At 37.5% G+C, this 19,299-nt stretch overlaps 1 protein-coding gene across 8 annotated transcripts in view; it reads right to left on the bottom strand.

The window, feature by feature from the left end:
- LOC115443173 (RNA binding protein fox-1 homolog 1-like) overlaps positions 1-19,299 on the bottom strand; it is a 58,810-nt gene that overhangs the window by 7,603 nt on the left and 31,908 nt on the right. For 3 of the 8 annotated variants that reach the window (XM_030168467.2, XM_030168463.2, XM_030168465.2), the window contains 7 exons: positions 7,544-7,807; positions 7,053-7,331; positions 6,902-6,955; positions 3,600-3,692; positions 2,632-2,686; positions 1,810-1,851; positions 767-896 (listed from right to left, as the gene is read on the bottom strand). In XM_030168467.2, the coding sequence (XP_030024327.1) occupies positions 767-896; positions 1,810-1,851; positions 2,632-2,686; positions 3,600-3,692; positions 6,902-6,955; positions 7,053-7,331; positions 7,544-7,807 (917 nt within the window). Of the gene's footprint in view, positions 1-766; positions 897-943; positions 1,047-1,809; positions 1,852-2,631; positions 2,687-3,599; positions 3,693-6,901; positions 6,956-7,052; positions 7,332-7,543; positions 7,808-19,299 lie in introns of all 8 variants that reach the window. The other 5 variants (XM_037439520.1, XM_030168466.2, XM_037439519.1 and 2 more) reach the window with 5 other exon arrangements.

The raw sequence follows: 19,299 nt of genomic DNA, 5'->3' as shown, positions 1-19,299 counted from the left end.
AATTAATAAACAAAAATCAATAAAGCCTTTTTATCTTTATCAGCAACAGCATCGATTGGTATCAACAAAAGATTTTGCTTAACTTGACCGCTATCTTGCGCACTGTATATTTATTCAATGTCATCAAGAATGATGGGCAATGTCCTAAGAAAGTTTTTTTGTAGCTACAGATAAGATAGCTGTCATTAATGCCCTCAGAAATTCACCCTGTGAACTAAGTGACATTTAATGCGAGGAAATTAGTTAAAATATTTAAAAAAACCATACCGGCGTTGATTTGAGCGTGAGAGTGGATGGGAACGGGAGTTGGATTAGTGTGAGTAGTGGCAAAGGAAACAGTCGCGCCTCCTGTTACAAACAAATACAATACTAAACTCAAGTAAGTATTCGTTGCTATTAAAAACATGTGCGTTATTTACGAAATTTATGCGCAGTGTGTAGTATGTTCAATATATTACTTTCATACGCCCCTCGAACCTCGCTTGTAATTGCCCTTAAGGTAGTGCATCCCAGTATATAAAACTATGGTTTGAACAGTACGCTAGAAGGACTAATTTAGTGTTTACTTTTTTCTTAGAACATTGTTTCTATATTCAACGTTTAGACTTTGGATTATCGTAATATCAAGATATTATATGGCGACAAGCAACGCGTATTGGTGAAGGGCACAAAAATCTATCGGTGCGTAACAGCAGTGAGACACAACTTGAACGGAAATGAGGTGGGGTGGAGGTCGGTGCAGAGGCGTGCGTCAGGATGTACTCACGGTGCGTATGCGTGCAACTGTGTCGCGTAGGCGGCGGCGCGGGGCAGGACGTGGTGCGGGTGGTGCGGGAGGGCGTGCGGCGCGAGGGGCGGGGGCGGGCGCGGGGAGCGCGCGCGCAGCACGCCGGGGGCTGCGCCATGCATGCAACACACAGGGCTAAGTGCTAACATGCGTTACCTGCGTCGCTGCGCGGCGCGCGGCGCCAGCACGAGCGGCGGCGCGGGCGCGGCCGCCGGCGCCGCGCCCAGCCACGGCCACGTCACGCCGGACACCCGCAGCCCTGCGCACACACTCACTCTCACCGCCCGCAGTGCTGCCGACTCACTACACGGCGTCCGTGCGCCTCCAACGGACGCCACTTATTTGTTCCGCGGGACGGCTCTCTCAATAGCGAATTATTCAGTGCCATGTGCAAACACGCGAGGACTTTGTCGAGACGAACGACGTTGTATATTGCAAGTGACATTTTTCGTTCGACATGTGACGAGTTTGTGTGCGCATGATGCATCATGTTTATAATATGAGGCATCGCTATAGGCAGTTTTTACTTTTTATAATATTTGTACTTTGAGATTTTTCATAGAACCTTATTGTATCAAATTCGATCTATTACGACTGGTCTAAATAATATTCTAACTCTAAACTTAGTAAGCTATCTAAGACATACAGTTTCGATTAAATAACGTTTTAATGCTACTTAAATGTAAATGACAAATGATATAATTTACGTTATGCCCATAGGACCAAAGCAATCTTCAAAATACACCAAGTCTTTTGCATTACACTACTTAACAGTTGACTACGTCAAAGTAACCCACAGGACGGTAGATCAATATTTTGGATCGATACTTCTCTCATGAATTTATTCACCAGAAAAGTGGGCCGATGGCTACTAAGCGTACATATTATACATTTTAACTTCCGGTAATAGTTAGACATTTTATTGAAACCGGCCGCAAATCGAATACGAACATAATTCAACACTTAGTTACTATATGTATAAAGTAAATTAGTTATAAGTATGTAAATGAAACGGTTCATACAGTCATACGTTGCGACCTCACCTTCCGGCCATTGGACGCACACTGAAACAACGAACGTCACATGTAAACAAAATACTAAAGCGAGCACCAAGCGATCTAACGTCAAGACAAAAATACAACCTAAGTAACATTCTCAACTACATAATTCAAAGACGAACAGTGCAAGCCTGAGAAGTTCAAGACATTCCAAAAATGGCAAGATACGGATAGAATTTTAAAATGCGTGAACCTAGTTTCAATCTAAGAAGCTGGCTATCATCAGTGTTATCCGTTTAGACAGTGTATCAAGAGCACAAGGCAAACAGGAAAGCCGGAGACAGCCTTTGACACTGTGCGTACAACGTTCGTGATGTAACAGTTTGGACACGGCTCTGCGGCCGCGGTGCGTTACCAGTGGCGTAGGCGGCAAGGACTGCGCCGGAGACTGTCTCCGGCGGCCGACACCGGGCTCATTCTCTAAATAGCATTCACCTAATTGCATTCAGACAATGGAGCTAGCCAACATGTACGTTACATTTATATAATACAACACTGAGTCTTATAATTTCAGCTCTCTCACCCAAAGTGGGAACTGATCCATTTCTAGCCAGAATTACTGGATGGATTAGAAAAAAAATATCTCAAGATGCATCATATTTCATAACAGTTCATACATGTAAACATTGAGAGAGGGGTCAATATCAATTTTGGCTCAAGAATGCCGTTTCATTGCGGTTAGAGTTTTAAAATTTTATCACGTACGAATGGGAATGTTTTCTTTTCTAGCAATAGACAAGATTTAAATATGGATTTTATAGGAAAGATAACAAAGTCCACACTTACCGTTGGGTACTGTCGGCGGTTTCTTTGTCTGCACTCTCGCTGTCGCATTATTAACCTGATTTGGAAGTAAAATCAATGTCAGAATATATTACTAGCGCTAAACAGAATTGGCTGACTTTAAGAAACGAATACTTGAGAGTTAAGTTAATATGAGAAAGTTATTACCAATAATTATAAAATTTAAATCCACAGCAACTGTCTCAAGGGGTTCCAGTGAATAGTGTGGCATTAGAATTTTGCTGTTGTTGAACTGATTTTACTTGTATTTATTATACCGCGAAGTCAGCCAAGAGTATGTCAAATGTCTATCGTAACCTTTGATAAAAACTTACTAAACATTTGTTTAGTTTCATTTCTGTTGATCAGACGTTTGACATTTTACAATGTAAAATTCAGATTTATTTGCATACACGCCTTGGTGAGGGAAAAATAAATTGATTTAACAAAACAGAAATGTAACTGTATTTGAATAATGTCTCTCTATAATTTTATTATAGACAATTGTCTCGAATATTGTAAATAGGAATAAATATACAGATAGTATGGAACTAAAATTTGTTTGTAGCAGTCTTACCTCTGCGGCAATGTGACGGTACGTTCGTACGTTTCTTTCTACATTCTCTGTGAGACAGTCTCTCATTCGATCGGCATTTTAAATGACCGTCTAGAGAGTAAAGGGATAAAATAAATAAGGTTTGTTGTGGATTATTATCGGCATACTTAGTGCTAATGCGCGTGGCCGAGCCGCGGGCCGCCAGGCGCGAGGTGCGCGGGGTGCGCGGGGCGGCGCGGCGGCGCGTGCGCGGGCGCGGGCGCGGGCGCGGCGGCGCGTGCGCGACTAGCGCGACTAGCATGACAGTAACTACAGAGCAGACGAGCGCAGGTTGCGGTGGGCGTGGGCGTGGGCGTAGGAGCGGGATGTTAAAGTTACATAGTGCTACGGATGGTATTCATTGAGTCATGCACACCTCTATCTTTCTGCCCTCAACCACGGTGCCGTGAAGACGCTCTCGTGCTCGCTCCGCATCACCACTATTTGCGAATGTTACAAAACCGAATCCCTGCATGCAAGACAGACAAAACATGCATTAAAAACAGCGTCGCTCAAAAAACAACGTGCAACAAAAATTAACATTTATGCATTGCATATTTTTAACTTTAAACATTATTCTAGTGAAATATCGACAGGATACATTATTGATTTCATTGAGTACGTTGATACTTGAGCGTATTCTAGCTGAATGGGTACACATAATAAGCGTTTGGATCACAGTAATAAAATTAATGTAAAGTCGCTCGACCTAGTAGTCTGTACTATCGGTTTGATATTGGTACCGGTGTGTGAGTGTACAAATGTACTCCGGGCCTTTCTTCCGCGCTGCACTCGGCAATCTCTCACTCGGTATCACTACGTTATTTATTGTACAACGACAATGAATGTGTGGGATGTTAGCTGCAGTTTGTTCTATACAGAATAATCACCAGTCATGCATTATCTAGATCTAATCGGAGCTAGAAAAAATTGAAACGATACACCAGTTCACGGTCCCATTACAAAATATACACAGATCACGGGAGACTTGCACAACGCATCACCCACATATCTTACACATTCTATGTTCTATAACAACACTTCCGACTGGCTATACAATGTACATACAGATTACAGACAAACATTATTACTGGCACGCACGCACGCGTACGCTCGACCAACGTACGCGCGCTCGCACTAACGGCTACCTGCTACGTAACCTTACGATACTGTGCATGGGTATACTTTACAGTGCCAAACTCGTAATCCAAAGCGTATCCACGAATATAATATTAGTTCGGTTATGCAGATGATAACTTGCTTCAGTAGGAAAACAAAAAGCTTACATTTGGTGTACTTTAGCATTCAGAACACGTAATATGAATCGTTATATGTATACATAATAATATATTTATTTAAAAGTACTTAATACTAATAATCCAAAACTGAACTACTTTCAAAACGTGGTGATGACCCATAGATACAAAAAGCAGCTAGCACAGCACACAATACAGTGGAAGAAACGAGTTGTGATAGTGGCAAACAGGTTGCTGATTGTACGAAACGCTTACATTTATAAAAGCAATGACAGCTCTATTATTACTAGTTTGGGTGCCAATATTTATAATATAATCTATGATCTGGGCAGAGAGAGAAAGAGAGAGAGGGACAGAGAGACAGAAAGAGCAGAGGACGAAAGGAGTATAATTAATATTAATGTAGAAAACGGCAAGGCCCCCGGCAGTCGACACGAGTGACTGGTACACCCGGTACAGTACATCTCAGCTCACGCAGTGCATCAAGCTCTCAGTAATGTTGACAGACACAGAAATCGATCGGACAGACGAGAAGACACAAGTGACATACGAGATAAAGCCAAACTATGTGGTGCACCCTACTAACGCCTAAGAATATAACTCGCATTTAAATTTGACGAATCGTTCAGTGTTCAGCGTAATAAACATGCCCAAAACTAATAAAAATTATATTCCCTTGTTAGGAAGCGATTGACTCAATTATTTATTAATATATAACACAGTGGACAAAAACATATGAACGTTCTCAATCTACACTGAATCAAACATTTCCTCAAGATTCATCATCCAAACTACACACATCTATGAAAAATGAAATAACCAAGTGTAACATGATACGTACAAAATACATTAATATCATACAGATTACGGTCGCTCTAGGACAGGTTGAAGCGACCCGCCAACTAGACAACTAAGTCTGGGTTAAGCGTCGAAACAAACTTAACTGTGGCATGATGACGGGTAGTGATTTTGATGTATAGTGGATGGAGTAAAGCTTCAGCAAATTATATTACATTCTTGCTTTTTGCCGTTAGTGCTATAAACTCATCGAGTAGAAGGATGTTGGTCAATGTATTTTTTTTTCTAAATATTTTATATTATAGGTATGAATAAAATTGGTTTGATAGTAGTGAAAGTGAAAGTACAGGAGCAGTTTGGACGATTATGACAACCTTATTAGTAATGAATAATAGAGCTGTCCTGAAAACATGACTTAGGAAATCAGCTGTTATAGTGACGATGCATCATTCTCTAATACTGCATGTCCCAATGTGAGGCTTGAAGAAAAAATAACTTGGAGCTATTAATTGAAAAGAGTAAAATACTTTGTTGACACGAGCGAGCATGGACTACTTTAGGGGCGGTCACCAAACTGACACAAGGAAAGCAATAAACACGAAAAAGCGTTCAATCCAATCAATTATTGTAAAAAATTATTTCGATACAGTACTCATAGTTTGAAATTTATGGCAATTATCATTTACAGTGAGTTGTTTTTTGAGTATTATTACAATAAGTTTTATTAATGTTGCTTATATCAATTGTACCTATGACTCACTTTTCATGTTCGTCTTTTTATTATATCGTCATTCTAGTGCTTAAATATTTCCAATTAAAATTTAGACAAACATAAAGATCCACATAAAAGCATGTCAGAGGTATGGGATTTCAAATTTTCTCGAGATAAGAATAAATAGACAATATTATATTATTCAATGATAATATACAATGCAATTAGAGATACTGCACCAAACATTAATACCAATAGTATTATGCTATGAAAGGAAGTTTTAAATTAAACACGATTATGATTATTTTAACTAAGCCCATTTGCCTTTAAACTTTGTTAAGCCATAGTAACAATCAATTTGCATAACTGAAAAGATACGTTTTTATTATTATTAAAAGAAAAATATTTGAATGAACTTGGTAGTTACTTTAGTTTGGGCAGCAATTACTAATGAGATTTGTTAGTAAGACCTCTTAGCTACTGCATTTTGAATTGTATTCTAATAACTTTCGATTACTGAATAGTAAAGAACGCAAAAAATACAAGACAATAGCTATGAAGTGCTAGTTTCAAGTGTATGAATCAAAGGAACATCGACATAATATTAATAAAATAAAAAGTAATATTGGACTAATTTATTCCTCTCATTCATAATAAAATCAAAGCAATAAACATCATTAACCATATCATAACATGAAACACTGCATACCGCAGTAAAACAATACTTACTAGAAACAAACAAAACAGAAGAATGTCTGCAAGGGAAATTAATCTATTGACATTATGATTATTGCTTCGCTTTATCTACTTATATTTAAAAGTATCTCAAAAGCGGCCACAGTGAAATTCTCTTCGAGGGAGAATTTGACGGGGCCACTTCAATATCGTCATGTCAATTCGGAAAATGCTTACCTTGGAACCGCGCTCATTGAAGATAATTTCTACATCAAGTATCGTTCCATATTGCTGAAAAGCAAAACGTTAAACAGTATGAGTTCAATCCACCGGTTCTGTCGGTTCTTAACAGTTCCATGCCGTGCAAAGATAACAAATGTATACATACCCCAAACATATTTCTTAGATCTGGATCTCTAAATCGGAAGGGTATGTTCGAGACGTGTAATCGTTTGGGTTGCGAGGCTTGTGAGACGGGTACGAGACTCTTGTCAGGCGCGGGCGCAGGCGCAGCGGCTGCGCCGGCAGCGACGGCCGCACTGACTGCCGCCGCGGCCGCGTGCGCCGCCGCTGCTTGCTGCTGTGCCACGGCCGCAGCCGCTTGCTGTGCCACCACCGCAGCCACACTCACTGGCGTATTGTCTTCGTTTGATTCGCCTTCACTTTGCTGTAAATATCAATGTTTTAACATTTAATTTGGCCGCCAGCACAACGTTGGCTCGTCTCTTGATATGTTGCGTCACTATTTCACAATGGTCGCATTGCACATACACAGTGCCCTGTTATAAACTCTATGAAACAATAAAAGGTATAATGATTGGAGAGACTTGAAGAAATTGTATGTGAAATACACGACTTGTTGTTACTTTTAGTACTTACTGAGTTATTTTGATTTTGATTTTCTATGTTGTTTGGCTGATGTGTTTGGGTGGTCGGTTGCGGTGAAAAATTTGTAGGTGGTAGAGGAGCCTGCGCTGGCGGTCCTTCGCTTTTGACGAGAGGCTGTTGTGGTGCAGCCGCAGGGCCCGCAGAGTCTGTCTTCACCCCGGAGAGAGCATCGCCATTGGCGGCGAACTGTGCAGCTGCAGCCGCGGCCGCCGCCGCCGCAGGGAACGGAGTCGCCATGCCCGTTCCCACCATGTGCTGAAACCGACCATTCAAATAATTTTACTAAATATTTTACCATAAAGCAAAACCAATCATCAAAATAAACTAACTGTGTCAACCGTGTAACCTTAACTATCAAGAATTCGAAGTTATTTTGTCTCAGGGACGCGGTCTACGTAGTTTATGTACTAATTCCGTCGTAATAAATAAACCCGCTTATAGTTGACGTTTCTGGGCTGCGAATCGAAATATTGACGCGAACAACTCGTGCCAAAACACGACTAGCAACGCTACGGTCACCAAAGCATCGCGAGTATTTCATGAGTGGAATACCACAACCAGTTTAAACATAAAGAGAAAAGGTTTAAGAACTGAGCGCATATTATTAAATAGATTCTAATACTATGGCAGATACAAGAATTTAGTGTGATATTCCACAAAGACGGAATGCAAAACGTGAATTTCAATTCCGTTTATACAAAGAGGTCGGGCCCGTTGCCCACCACTACGCACTCGCCCTTATTTTATTTTACGTCCGAAACGCTTGTCGGCCCAAAATTAAATTGCGAACGAAATCTAACACGGACCATCCCGACCCCGGCTCGCTGCCGCTTAAAAACTGAAATAGCCTTGGACGTTAAATAAAATAGGCAGTTCCCATCCCTTCTAAAATTATATATGTACATGGTTGATGTTTTTGTAAAAGCTTGTTTATTAATGCATTACCTGCCTGCGCATCTAATCAACTGGTTCGTTTAACTTTGTGGACAACATTGAGTTGAACGCAGTAATAATTAGGGTAAAATACGCTTTAGATACGAGCTGTTGCTTTGGAACTCCGGTAGATTAAATAGTAAATGACAATTGCATTGCAAAAAAATGCAATAAATACCATCAGATTGTACGTTTTAGTTATTCATATGGTAAATCAATGGGTAAATTTAAGAATCACAAAGAGAAATTATTAACATTTGAATGGGGGCCCTAATTTCCGATCAACAGAGCAAAAAATCCGTTCTTTGCTACCCTCGTGTTCTTAATACATACCAACAAAAATATATGGTAAGTATATTATATATTCGGCTCATCTAACAGTGCGGCTGGGTAAAGGCGCAGGTTAACGGAAAATAAATTAATTTTACACAGTTACACGTGCGCAGTTTATAAAACGGCAGCTAATGGGTAGTTCAGATGGAATAAATATATTATCTGGATATATAGTTGCCTATAAAAGTCATGGAAGTTGGTTGTTCCTAATACCTCTATGCAAAAATAGTATATTAATAAGTATGCATAATTTATCCAACAAGTGATTACAACCAATCGAAAACATTCTGACAGAGAAACCGTGGATCATTTGATAGCATGTATTGCGAGGAACGAGGATTTCTTTCTTGGGTCTCTGGCAATTTCAATGGTCATTCGAAACGCAACGCGGCAACAATGATTAGGTGCATTGCACGTTGTTTTTTCTGTGGGATAGTAGTACAGCTACGGTTGAGCCGACTAGTTCATGCTGTAGAGAAAACTACTAACAACAGAGCATCTGCAGGTATTACATGTACAGTCAGACACAAAAGTAGCTAAACAAAATTTTAAATCACCTTTAAACATTTATGCCGTTACCACCAATTGTTTTTTCTTCACTAAAACAAACTTTAGAGGTTTTACTTAATTTTAGATAAAGAAGAAAGTATGTTTAAATTGAAGTTAATAAAAGAGTTTTAATGTTTCGAATTTATTCAGCTATATTTGTGGCTGACTGTACATAGTACAAATGATTGTGTTAACAGAATTCAATTATATTGCTAAGGATTATCTTTCGAAATAATTATTACGTCCTATATTAGGTACCGTTTAATAAATGTATACCAAATGACAATATAATTTAGGTTTTAGGCTCCATAGTCGACTTGTGCACATGATTTTCTTTCTAAACTTGTAATTTGTCAAGTATTTCATATTTTTTGATGACTATGCTTAAACGATGTAGTTTTAATGAAATTGTTATTAATCTTGAACTTCACGAGGTAAAGAACATGTAACATCTAGCCTATGGTCAATAGACTCTATTCAGTATTCATCAAGTCTAATCTAAATTCCGTCGAATATTTAAAGCGTGATTGATTAGCAAATACAAAAAACATCACGATCTTATATTGACATGATGAATTTGCTCACATATTATCCAAGAGTACTATAATGTCTAATAACATTGTTGATTGTCCATATAAATGTTATATTCAGTGCGATACAGTTTAAATAACGCGTTACGCAACACACAACTACAACAGACGTACTGTAATAACGGAAACGAGAAAATTAGGAAGTGGTTATTGGTTACAATTGCTTAGTCCACCGCGCCATCGCTCGCGTCGTCCTCAGCCCGCATTCGTGTTCATACATCGCAATTGATGTTTATACCTATTATGCCACTGTTATAAATGCTAAAGTTTGTGAAGATGGATGTATGTATGTTTGTTCCTCTTTCACGAAAAAACTACTGAACGGATTTAGAAGAAACTTTACAGTAATGTTGGTTATATATCAGAATAACACATAGGCTACAATTTATAATGGATTTGTGTTATTTGGTCATAATATAACGATATGTATCAAATAGGACATAAAAAAAATATCTCGGAAAATTTATATTTGGTAGAGCCACGCTGCAGTTAGATTTGTCTAACAGTTTTATTCAAAGTGAGCGCTAACGCCCTTCTGTGGGCGCTGCACGCTTCCATGGGAGTCCGTCCTACAGTTCCAAATTTCACTTGAATACGTTCTATAGTTTAGCCGTGAAAACGTAACAACAATACTAAAGTATGTGAGTTTGTTTATTTAAACAAACTCACATACTTTAGTATTTATAATATTATTAAGGTAAGTTTTGACTCAGAAATAGGATATTACTCTTATGACTGGGTTGGTTTAGAATAAAATAATTTGGAGGGGGCCACTAACTGATTTTCTATGTGGGCACTAGACGAAATAGTTTTGAGAAACTATGGTGTAACATAAATTAACCGGCAAGGTGGTAGGTACTAGTTACAAGACTCACAGTACCGAAACTTTTGTTTTATGTTTTTACTGAGATTACAGAAGGCTTACATCCCCATTCCTCGCCTTAACCGTTTCTACTTTCTTACGACAAAACTGCCCACAGGTTGCACCTATTAATGTATTTTGATCATTCTTTAGCTTTGGATATATGCATGGACGGCGGTGATCTACTACGATTCCAAATATACTGACTCATTTGATAGTCTTTTGATAAAAAAGAAAACAAATACATAAAAAAAAAATATGAATTACTTAACATAATAAAAATCGGTAATATGTCCAAACAGTATTAGAATTTATACCGAACACTTTTTAGTAATTTAAATAAATAATCCATATTTGACGTAACTTTGTAATAAGGGATACTATTTAGATGACGTAGGTGTGCGCAGAACCTACATCATCCCTTCCATCTACCGGCGGAAACCGTAAGAATTGCAAATTTAGTAGGTACAGAATTGGTTACGGATGCTTTGTTTTTATTTTCCTTCGATAATGGCGTTAATTAGGTGTGATAAAGATAATAGATACATTGCTGCAATTATTAATCAAAAGTGTTAATATACAAACAATTTGGTTGCTATACTACTTTACCCTATCGGAAAGTGTTCGTGGAAACTGGAGAAGCTATTTTTATAATCTTCCGTCAGATGAAACAAGGCTATTCGATGTCGCACTTATCTTTTTTACTGTGATATCCATATTATTCTTCAGCAATCATTTGTAGCTTATTTTGATGTAAGTATACTATCCGGACACGTAATATCTAAATCATACAGCAATTTGCCATATTGTATTGATTTGAATGGCTTTGCTAAAGAAAGGAAAAATGGCGAAATATATTTTTGCGACCTATCGCGCCGGTGAGACGACAGTGGTATCTATCTTTACGGATAAAATATATCAATAATAGGCAGAGGGTGGAGGGGTTTCATTGAAGACTTTGTTAAGAGGGGTCCAAAGGACGGCGAGGCTCCCTGGGGTTGCGCTGTTTGCGTTACCTTTGCATTACAGACTCATTGCTTATCTCTTTGTGATTTCTACGTAAAACATTTCACTATATTTTTATTCGCAGTGTTGAATTATTAGAGCTAACAGCACGCGAGGCACAAACCACAACACAATACTAAAACCGCGTTCTCAACCAATGAGGGAGCGATAGCCATCACTGCGGTAATACAGTAGGAAATCATTTGTATATAGAATATAGAACTGTTCTTAGACATTACAGCAAGCAACAACTGTGGATAGCGGCTTCATAAAACTGAAGTACAAATCGGGCGTAAACAACAAAACAGGAGTTAGACGAATAAAAAGCTTCTCGGAACCCGCTGACGTACCATTAAATGCCGAAATTTAGTCACAATGGTGGTCCACAAAGTATATGCAAGGAGGGGTGATTGTAAGCGTCGGATTGTTTGAATTATAATGTAGTCGTTGTTAATTATTTACATTTACATGCTATAAACATGAGACTAATTTCGCAACACTCTCATTTATAATTTATACTTGAAAAGAACTGATGCGGCAATACTATGTGGGCAACGACTAGTTTAAAAAAGTTAATCCTCGCTGGTAAAAACTGATATTCATGCAAGAAGTCCTGGATCGGGCATTAGAATATTCACATCGCAGAGTGACAATCGATTCATTGTAATAATTTATTTTTGAAACTGTCTTTAACATCTTGTGTAGGTATTCTGGAGACAGCCACAAGGGCCCAGATGGGACGATGATTTGGAGAACGGAAATCCGGCGAATAGTCGTTAGAAGTACATAATTAAGAGTAAAAGCATAAATATAAGATGTGGTAAATAATAAATATTCTGTTTTTATTTATTTTATTGTTCTAATATTTTAAATACGAAAGTTTGTGAATTGTGTGTTTTTTAGAAGTAAACGCAAAGACAGCTGAACAGATTTGGATGAAATTTGGCACACAGGCCATGTCCTGGATTAACTGGGTAATTTGCTTCCATCTGAAATAAGGGGATTATTTAAACAGATACCTAAATAGATGCCGCTGACGTCGTGGCATCAGCACCAATAGGTGAATAGCTCAATAGGTGGCGCTATATATCGCTACAGTGTTTAAGGACTTTTGTAGCCAGAAACACTTTACACGTGGGCGGAGTCGCTAGCAACACCTAGTTTTTAATGAAGCTGATCAAGCCTCATAAATGTTGACTTTACGATTAATTAAACATGAGAGGAATAATGGCCCATAATTTCTTCTCTTTAATTAATATAGTTAGAAGTTCCAAACCATCTTTCTGGATATTAAAGCTCGCGGGTGTATTACACACTAAGAAAGCAATATCGTCTATATAGCCGCGATAATAATCCAGCAAAACATTATTAAAACCCAGATGTGTCCACTTTAGGCGGTTTTCGCGTTCATGTACAGAAACGGATTCATAGAAAATAAACAAAGCAGATAATTGAATAAACCTACAGCGTGGGACATAATTTACTTCAATAAATATTTAGGTATTTTTAAATACCTACGTCTGGTAAAAATTAAAAAAAAAAAAAACAGTACAAGATTTTATTTATCACATTTATAGCAACTTTATATTTAACCCTCAATAACTTAAAAATAAAATAAACACTATACATATCAGTAAAGCGTTTCAACGTTCCTGGAATCCGGACTTACATTCTATTGAGTCCCGGGAATACGATAATGCCGAGAAAATAAAGTCCCTCTTCCACGTAGTACTTGTAACAACATAAATCTCAGCACCGAGATAATATATTTTTACGGAGAAATCTTCAATACCAAAGATGTTTAAACATTGCGTGTGAGTCTTCATTGTACTTTGTACAAAGTGTAGTTGTTACACAAAATAGAAAACCCGCGGCGGTACACGCAACTCGAGTAGGAATTCTAGTTCCTCCTGAGGGCACTTCGCTTTTGAGTTCTAATTGTCCAGTCCGCGCGGGCGATGATTTCGTAGTACATGTGTCGTGATTCTTAGCGCCCTCCAGATCTCGCGGCTATTTATGGTAACACCACGACACAATAGCTATGACTCATCCTCCAACAGCGCAAGAAGCTACGTGTTAACAATATTCAACTAACGAAACAGATAAATATTCCGCTCACAAAAACACCGTCTATAACATATTTAAATTTACAGAACGATCCTGGCCTACAGTTTAATGCGAAGGGACGATCAAGATGGTGGGCAGCTAGCGATATGCCCCGATGTATCTAATTTTAATGCGTTATAGTGGCACATAAAATAACAGCTTTACATAAATTCGTAATCTGCGGTTAATAATTGGAAAATATTACAATAACCATTACACATGTGGTGCGCCATCTTCCAGGCGTATCCGGCGATCCCGTAAACAAACTGACTTTTTATAGAGCGCGTCTGTAATTCGTCTCACACCACCGCCTCACTGCTTAGTCTCGTTTGTTTCTGAACTAAAGCTGTAATGGTGTTTGTAAACGAATTCACGTTGTTTATATGATTTATCCTTACTATATTTAACCGAACGGACGATCATCTAGAAAGGTTTTTTTAACACAAATAGGTAACCAGCAGGTAGATAATTCCGTGAAATACAAAAAAAAAGCAAACACGTTTTATGTGCCAATAATCAAACATTTTTCTAAAATCGGTTGGATCTAGCATAACGCAAACAAAAAATAAATGAAATTAATTAATGGAAAGTGAATACGGTTTTCAAATTATTGTTAACCCATAAGATAATGTGAACAAGACGAAACAAACAAATCTATTATAATCAAATCTCGAACATCTATCTATAAAAATAAACATGAGTAGATATTCTAAAAACTGTTTTCTATTAATATAAAGGTAAAGGGAGAACTTATTAGTTTCTCGGAGGTCGCGACGGATACCACGAAGGCAAACAATATTTTGTACGAGTGAAACATTAAATGTGATGTTTGAAGAGATGTTAGATCTTTCAGCGTCATTGAATCTTGCGTAGTTAAGTCTTTAAATGCCATCTTACTTCACTTTTAAAGTACTCTTGTATTATGTTGGACAGTTTTCAAATTCCCTCGACCTATACGAATATACCATTACCCATACTGCTTTACCATTTCGTTGAATAATTTTTCGTATGTGAGTTTCTTTCAACGAATTATGTTGTAATAAGGTAGAACTTATATATATTATGAATAACATAGAAAGTTATTAGATTTTTAACGTGCGCCTGCTTGGCGTCACCCCTTCTTGGAAATACTGAAACAACGTGGTATTTATACGCTAGCATACCATGGAAGAACGTATCACACATAACCAAACGTGCTCAAATGGTGGGAGCCTTGACTTTTAATCGTGTGAGAGTATACAATGCCTGGAAATCAGTATATTTTATAAAGTCAAAATCTAAAAGTTGACTGTATAAAATCCCGGTCAAACCTAAAAACCTTGTGGAGATCACGAATATACGATATTGATTATATATATTTAGACAAATACATATTTGGGTTAGGTAAATTGAATGGAATTGGTATAAAACTTCTTAAAAAACAATAATGCTTTAGGGACACAATTAATATTAAAAGTATAAGGATAAAATTGCTTCGTTTGAAGTCTGAAACGCCATTGAAAGATGAGTGAGTAGCACAGTTGACAATGAGATAATTATATCAAGACCGATTAAACGTAATTGAGCGCGACCAAACCTCTGGCACAGAGTAGCGAAGGCACGCTCGCCTAGGGACCGATCAACTTGAGTGTCAAGTGTAAATAGCAGTATCATTGTTTAGCTTCGTTTTGCATAACTCCGACGCATTTATAACACACATTTACAACTTACAAAATACACAACATTCATAAAGCATGTATTTCGAGTTTTATTTACAAACATAGATGATGATGCAATCAACATAAATAACGTTTTAAAATATTAAATATTAAGGTTCACATTAAATCTTCAGTAAATGAAACATTGTGCACCGTTTGATTAAATATAATATAAGTAATATTGCGAGCGGCCTCCAAGCGAAGAATCCGAGGGGAAGCACTCCACCAGTATTTACATTATTACTCGCACTTGTCAGGACATTTTTATGCTCCGTGTGCCTACGTCAATCCTGTCATTGTGTTTGATTTTAAAATAATGAAAAATACCAAGTCAAATAACAAGTTTAATGTTAGACCGATCGTTATTCACAAAACGGAGATTAATAGCATGGGGTTTCTGCGAAGTGGGTATATAAGCGAGTCCTCACTCCTCACCCTCCTGGCACATTTTAACGCCGGTCATGCGCGGCCTTACGCCATTCACCCCTGCTGTACCCTCGCTTACTCCGCTGAACAGATGCTGACTCTTGTAAACACAAACATAAGCCCGTTAAGATACCATTTCGCTCCTATTCCTGCATTAATTGCTCGAATTATCCTCTAAGCTGGGTGGTAACTGGTAACCCGCAGCTCCGTGAGTTATCAAGATGGTCATTCTAATGTTATTGTCATACGAAACGGACATTTAAACACCATTGTTCGTTAAGTACGTAATACAATAAGAATTAACTGATTTTGTTCTCATTGGAAAGTTATAAAGTTAGACTAATACGTATTTATTATTTTTTACAAGCTTTTTGAACGTAAAAGTAGAGCAGGCACGGAAGCGGGACGCAACACGCGTAATTTAATTTGCTGATGGCATTAATGGAGAGCTTGCTCTATAGTTTACACATATTATATGCTGTAAATGAGAATTAATCTTGTTTATCAACATCTTATAGGTATTTATTATAGTTTGAAGTACAATCGAAGAAACATTGAACCTTCACGGTTGATATTATTTAGGGCTGTGTTAAAACAAAGGGAATAATAATTATTTTAACTTGTCTTAGTTTCACTGTGTCTACAAAGATTAGCATGATGAGCGTGTTGGTTTTCGCGAGATGTCTTATTCTGAATATCGTTTGGTATTAAAAATTTAACAACTTGCAGCGGTAAAATTTAACCGGAAGAATATTTACAGTGCTTAGCGAAGCGCGTAGCCTGTCTTTCCGTTTGGGTATCCCCGTTTGCTTTAACATTATGCATATGGATCATCCCAACCAATAACGAATATGAAAATAGTCCTTTCAAATAATTTCAATTTCATTAAAATAAGTGTAAATTTTTACTGAAGCAACCTCTCTCCATTGAAAACAGGATTAATTTATTAATTACACAAAATGATCTAATTTTTTTAGTTAAAATTAATAGGATGTTTCCCGGTACAATTATAAAATATTTAATAAATATGTGCGAATCTCACAAGAAACTTGAAATAGTGAGCGTGACTGTAAACGTTTTCGCCACATGCGTATATTTTGCTAACAAATATTAACTATATATGAACACAAAGGAACTGCGGCTGGTTCAATGTGCGAGCTTCACAATAGCGTCGACATTCAGTACTTGATCGTAAAAAGTCAAAATAGCCGTATTCCGGGCTGGTGACGCGCCGCGAACGATCCTCTCACAGTCTCACTACACGCCGCAACTTGTCAGCCATAAGCCAATATCCGCGTGAACGCCCCGCTCCATTTTTGCTATCTGCACGTCGCAGATGGGTGTACGATTTACTTGTACCAACATCAGATCTGACTCATTATAAATATTTCATATTGTTTGAAGTGCTCAAATGAGTTGGAATCCCCATAAAGTATTCCTCTGATGCCCGTGTACCCACGCGTAACGCTTTAAATATAATTGTAACAAGCTGACATGCGAAAATGGTCTCTGGGTTTATCATTAATAATTTTGTCGCTTCACCCGTCCAATATCTCTCCCCTTTCAGCGATTTAATTGAATCAATAAATATTTGATTACATTTCATCGACATTTTATGAGCAAAAGAATAAAGCAGACGCGACAACAATGAAATTAGAAAATTCCATACATTTCAAGCTTTGTACACACGACATAGCACGATCCAGTTATTTTATCTTTTATGTCATGTGAATTGTAAAATGCGGGACTGTGTTTAGTGGTTCGGTAACATTATAAAACGCAGAGTGAACACGCTAAGGTTTAATATGGCGAAGGTATTTGATCTAGTAATTTCCATATTGATATAGAAGTGTTAATTTTATCTTGGATATCCGAGAGGGAATTGATGTTAGGCAGATGGCCGGCAGCAAAAACTAAAGCAAATCGTTTGTGTAAAACAGGCTTAAAAGATAAGTAGTACATTTTACTAAAATAAAGGCAGGAAGAAATGACTCATGTTATAAGTAAACAAAATCGAACTCATTACGGAATGCCCAAAATGCGTTATCAGAGTACTAATCCATTTACAATTTATAATATTATATTATGTCTACAATATTATAACAACAAGTTATTTTTAAGATAGCAAAACTGGTAAATATACTCTCACTTAAAGTTCAATCTTCAAGCATAGAACTTCGCAACGTTACTGCCACCATAGATGAGGCGAAAATTTATATAAACGCTGCACGGCATCCCTTCTTAAATGCTACAGTAATGAAACTTATGAAACATATTTCCCTTCAGGGCCAACAACAACCGCTTCTAATTTGAATTGTCCAAAAGGCACACGCACTGTTACTACAACCCTGGCGCAGGGCGAGGCACAAAGAGCTCCACAACCAAGCTTCATTCTGTTCTCCGATAAATATTATTTGCATATTTTAAATTTAGCCTAATACAATGATCCTGGATTTTTTTGGTAAATTTTGGTTGTACCGAGGCCATGTAAGTTCGTTCGTAATATTAATAATATATATAAATTATTATAATAATATATATAAATATAAATTATTGTCTATGCCTCGCGCGGGTGTTTATGGCCTTTCCGCGCTGGCAACACCGACGACAGGAAGGACGGTCGGGTGCCATATTGGACTCGACTTCGAAACCACCGAACGTAACCATCATTATAGTTTTGTCTTTTGTATTTACTTTCTATTAAATATATAGTCCTCTATACTAAAAACTGGTTTGATATCTCAACATTATATTATAATATTTTCAATACTTTTATATATTTTTATCCATTGTATGTGTATGGATTTGAAAACGCGTCTCTTTGTAAACCCAACATGTTTGATTTATTTCTGCGAGGACTGCTTGAATGATGGACACAGGCAATAGAGGGTTTTTATCCGATTTTAAAAAAGGAGGAGTTTTTAAATTCGTGGTGTATTTTTTGTAAACAACAGAATCGTAAATCACTATATAATAATCTGAATAGAATAAAACCATAGAATCGACTTTGGTTAAGTTTGATATGTATAAATCTTGCATATTCTTTTCTTACTCTTCTCTTAGATACGTTTTTTTTATTCGCTCTCAAATCGGAGACTACAAAATATATAGCCACAGCTATATATTTACTACCAAGGATACAAAATCATGACGAAACGAGGGTACACACTTTAAACTATAGTAACTTTAATAATCGTTATGAACATGTCAGACGTCAAATGGAAGAAAAAACAAGTTATGTGTACC

Source organism: Manduca sexta, chromosome 17 (genome assembly GCF_014839805.1).
Source record: "Manduca sexta isolate Smith_Timp_Sample1 chromosome 17, JHU_Msex_v1.0, whole genome shotgun sequence".
NCBI lineage: Eukaryota > Metazoa > Arthropoda > Insecta > Lepidoptera > Sphingidae > Manduca > Manduca sexta.
This window is presented reverse-complemented; position numbering and strand designations above follow the sequence as displayed.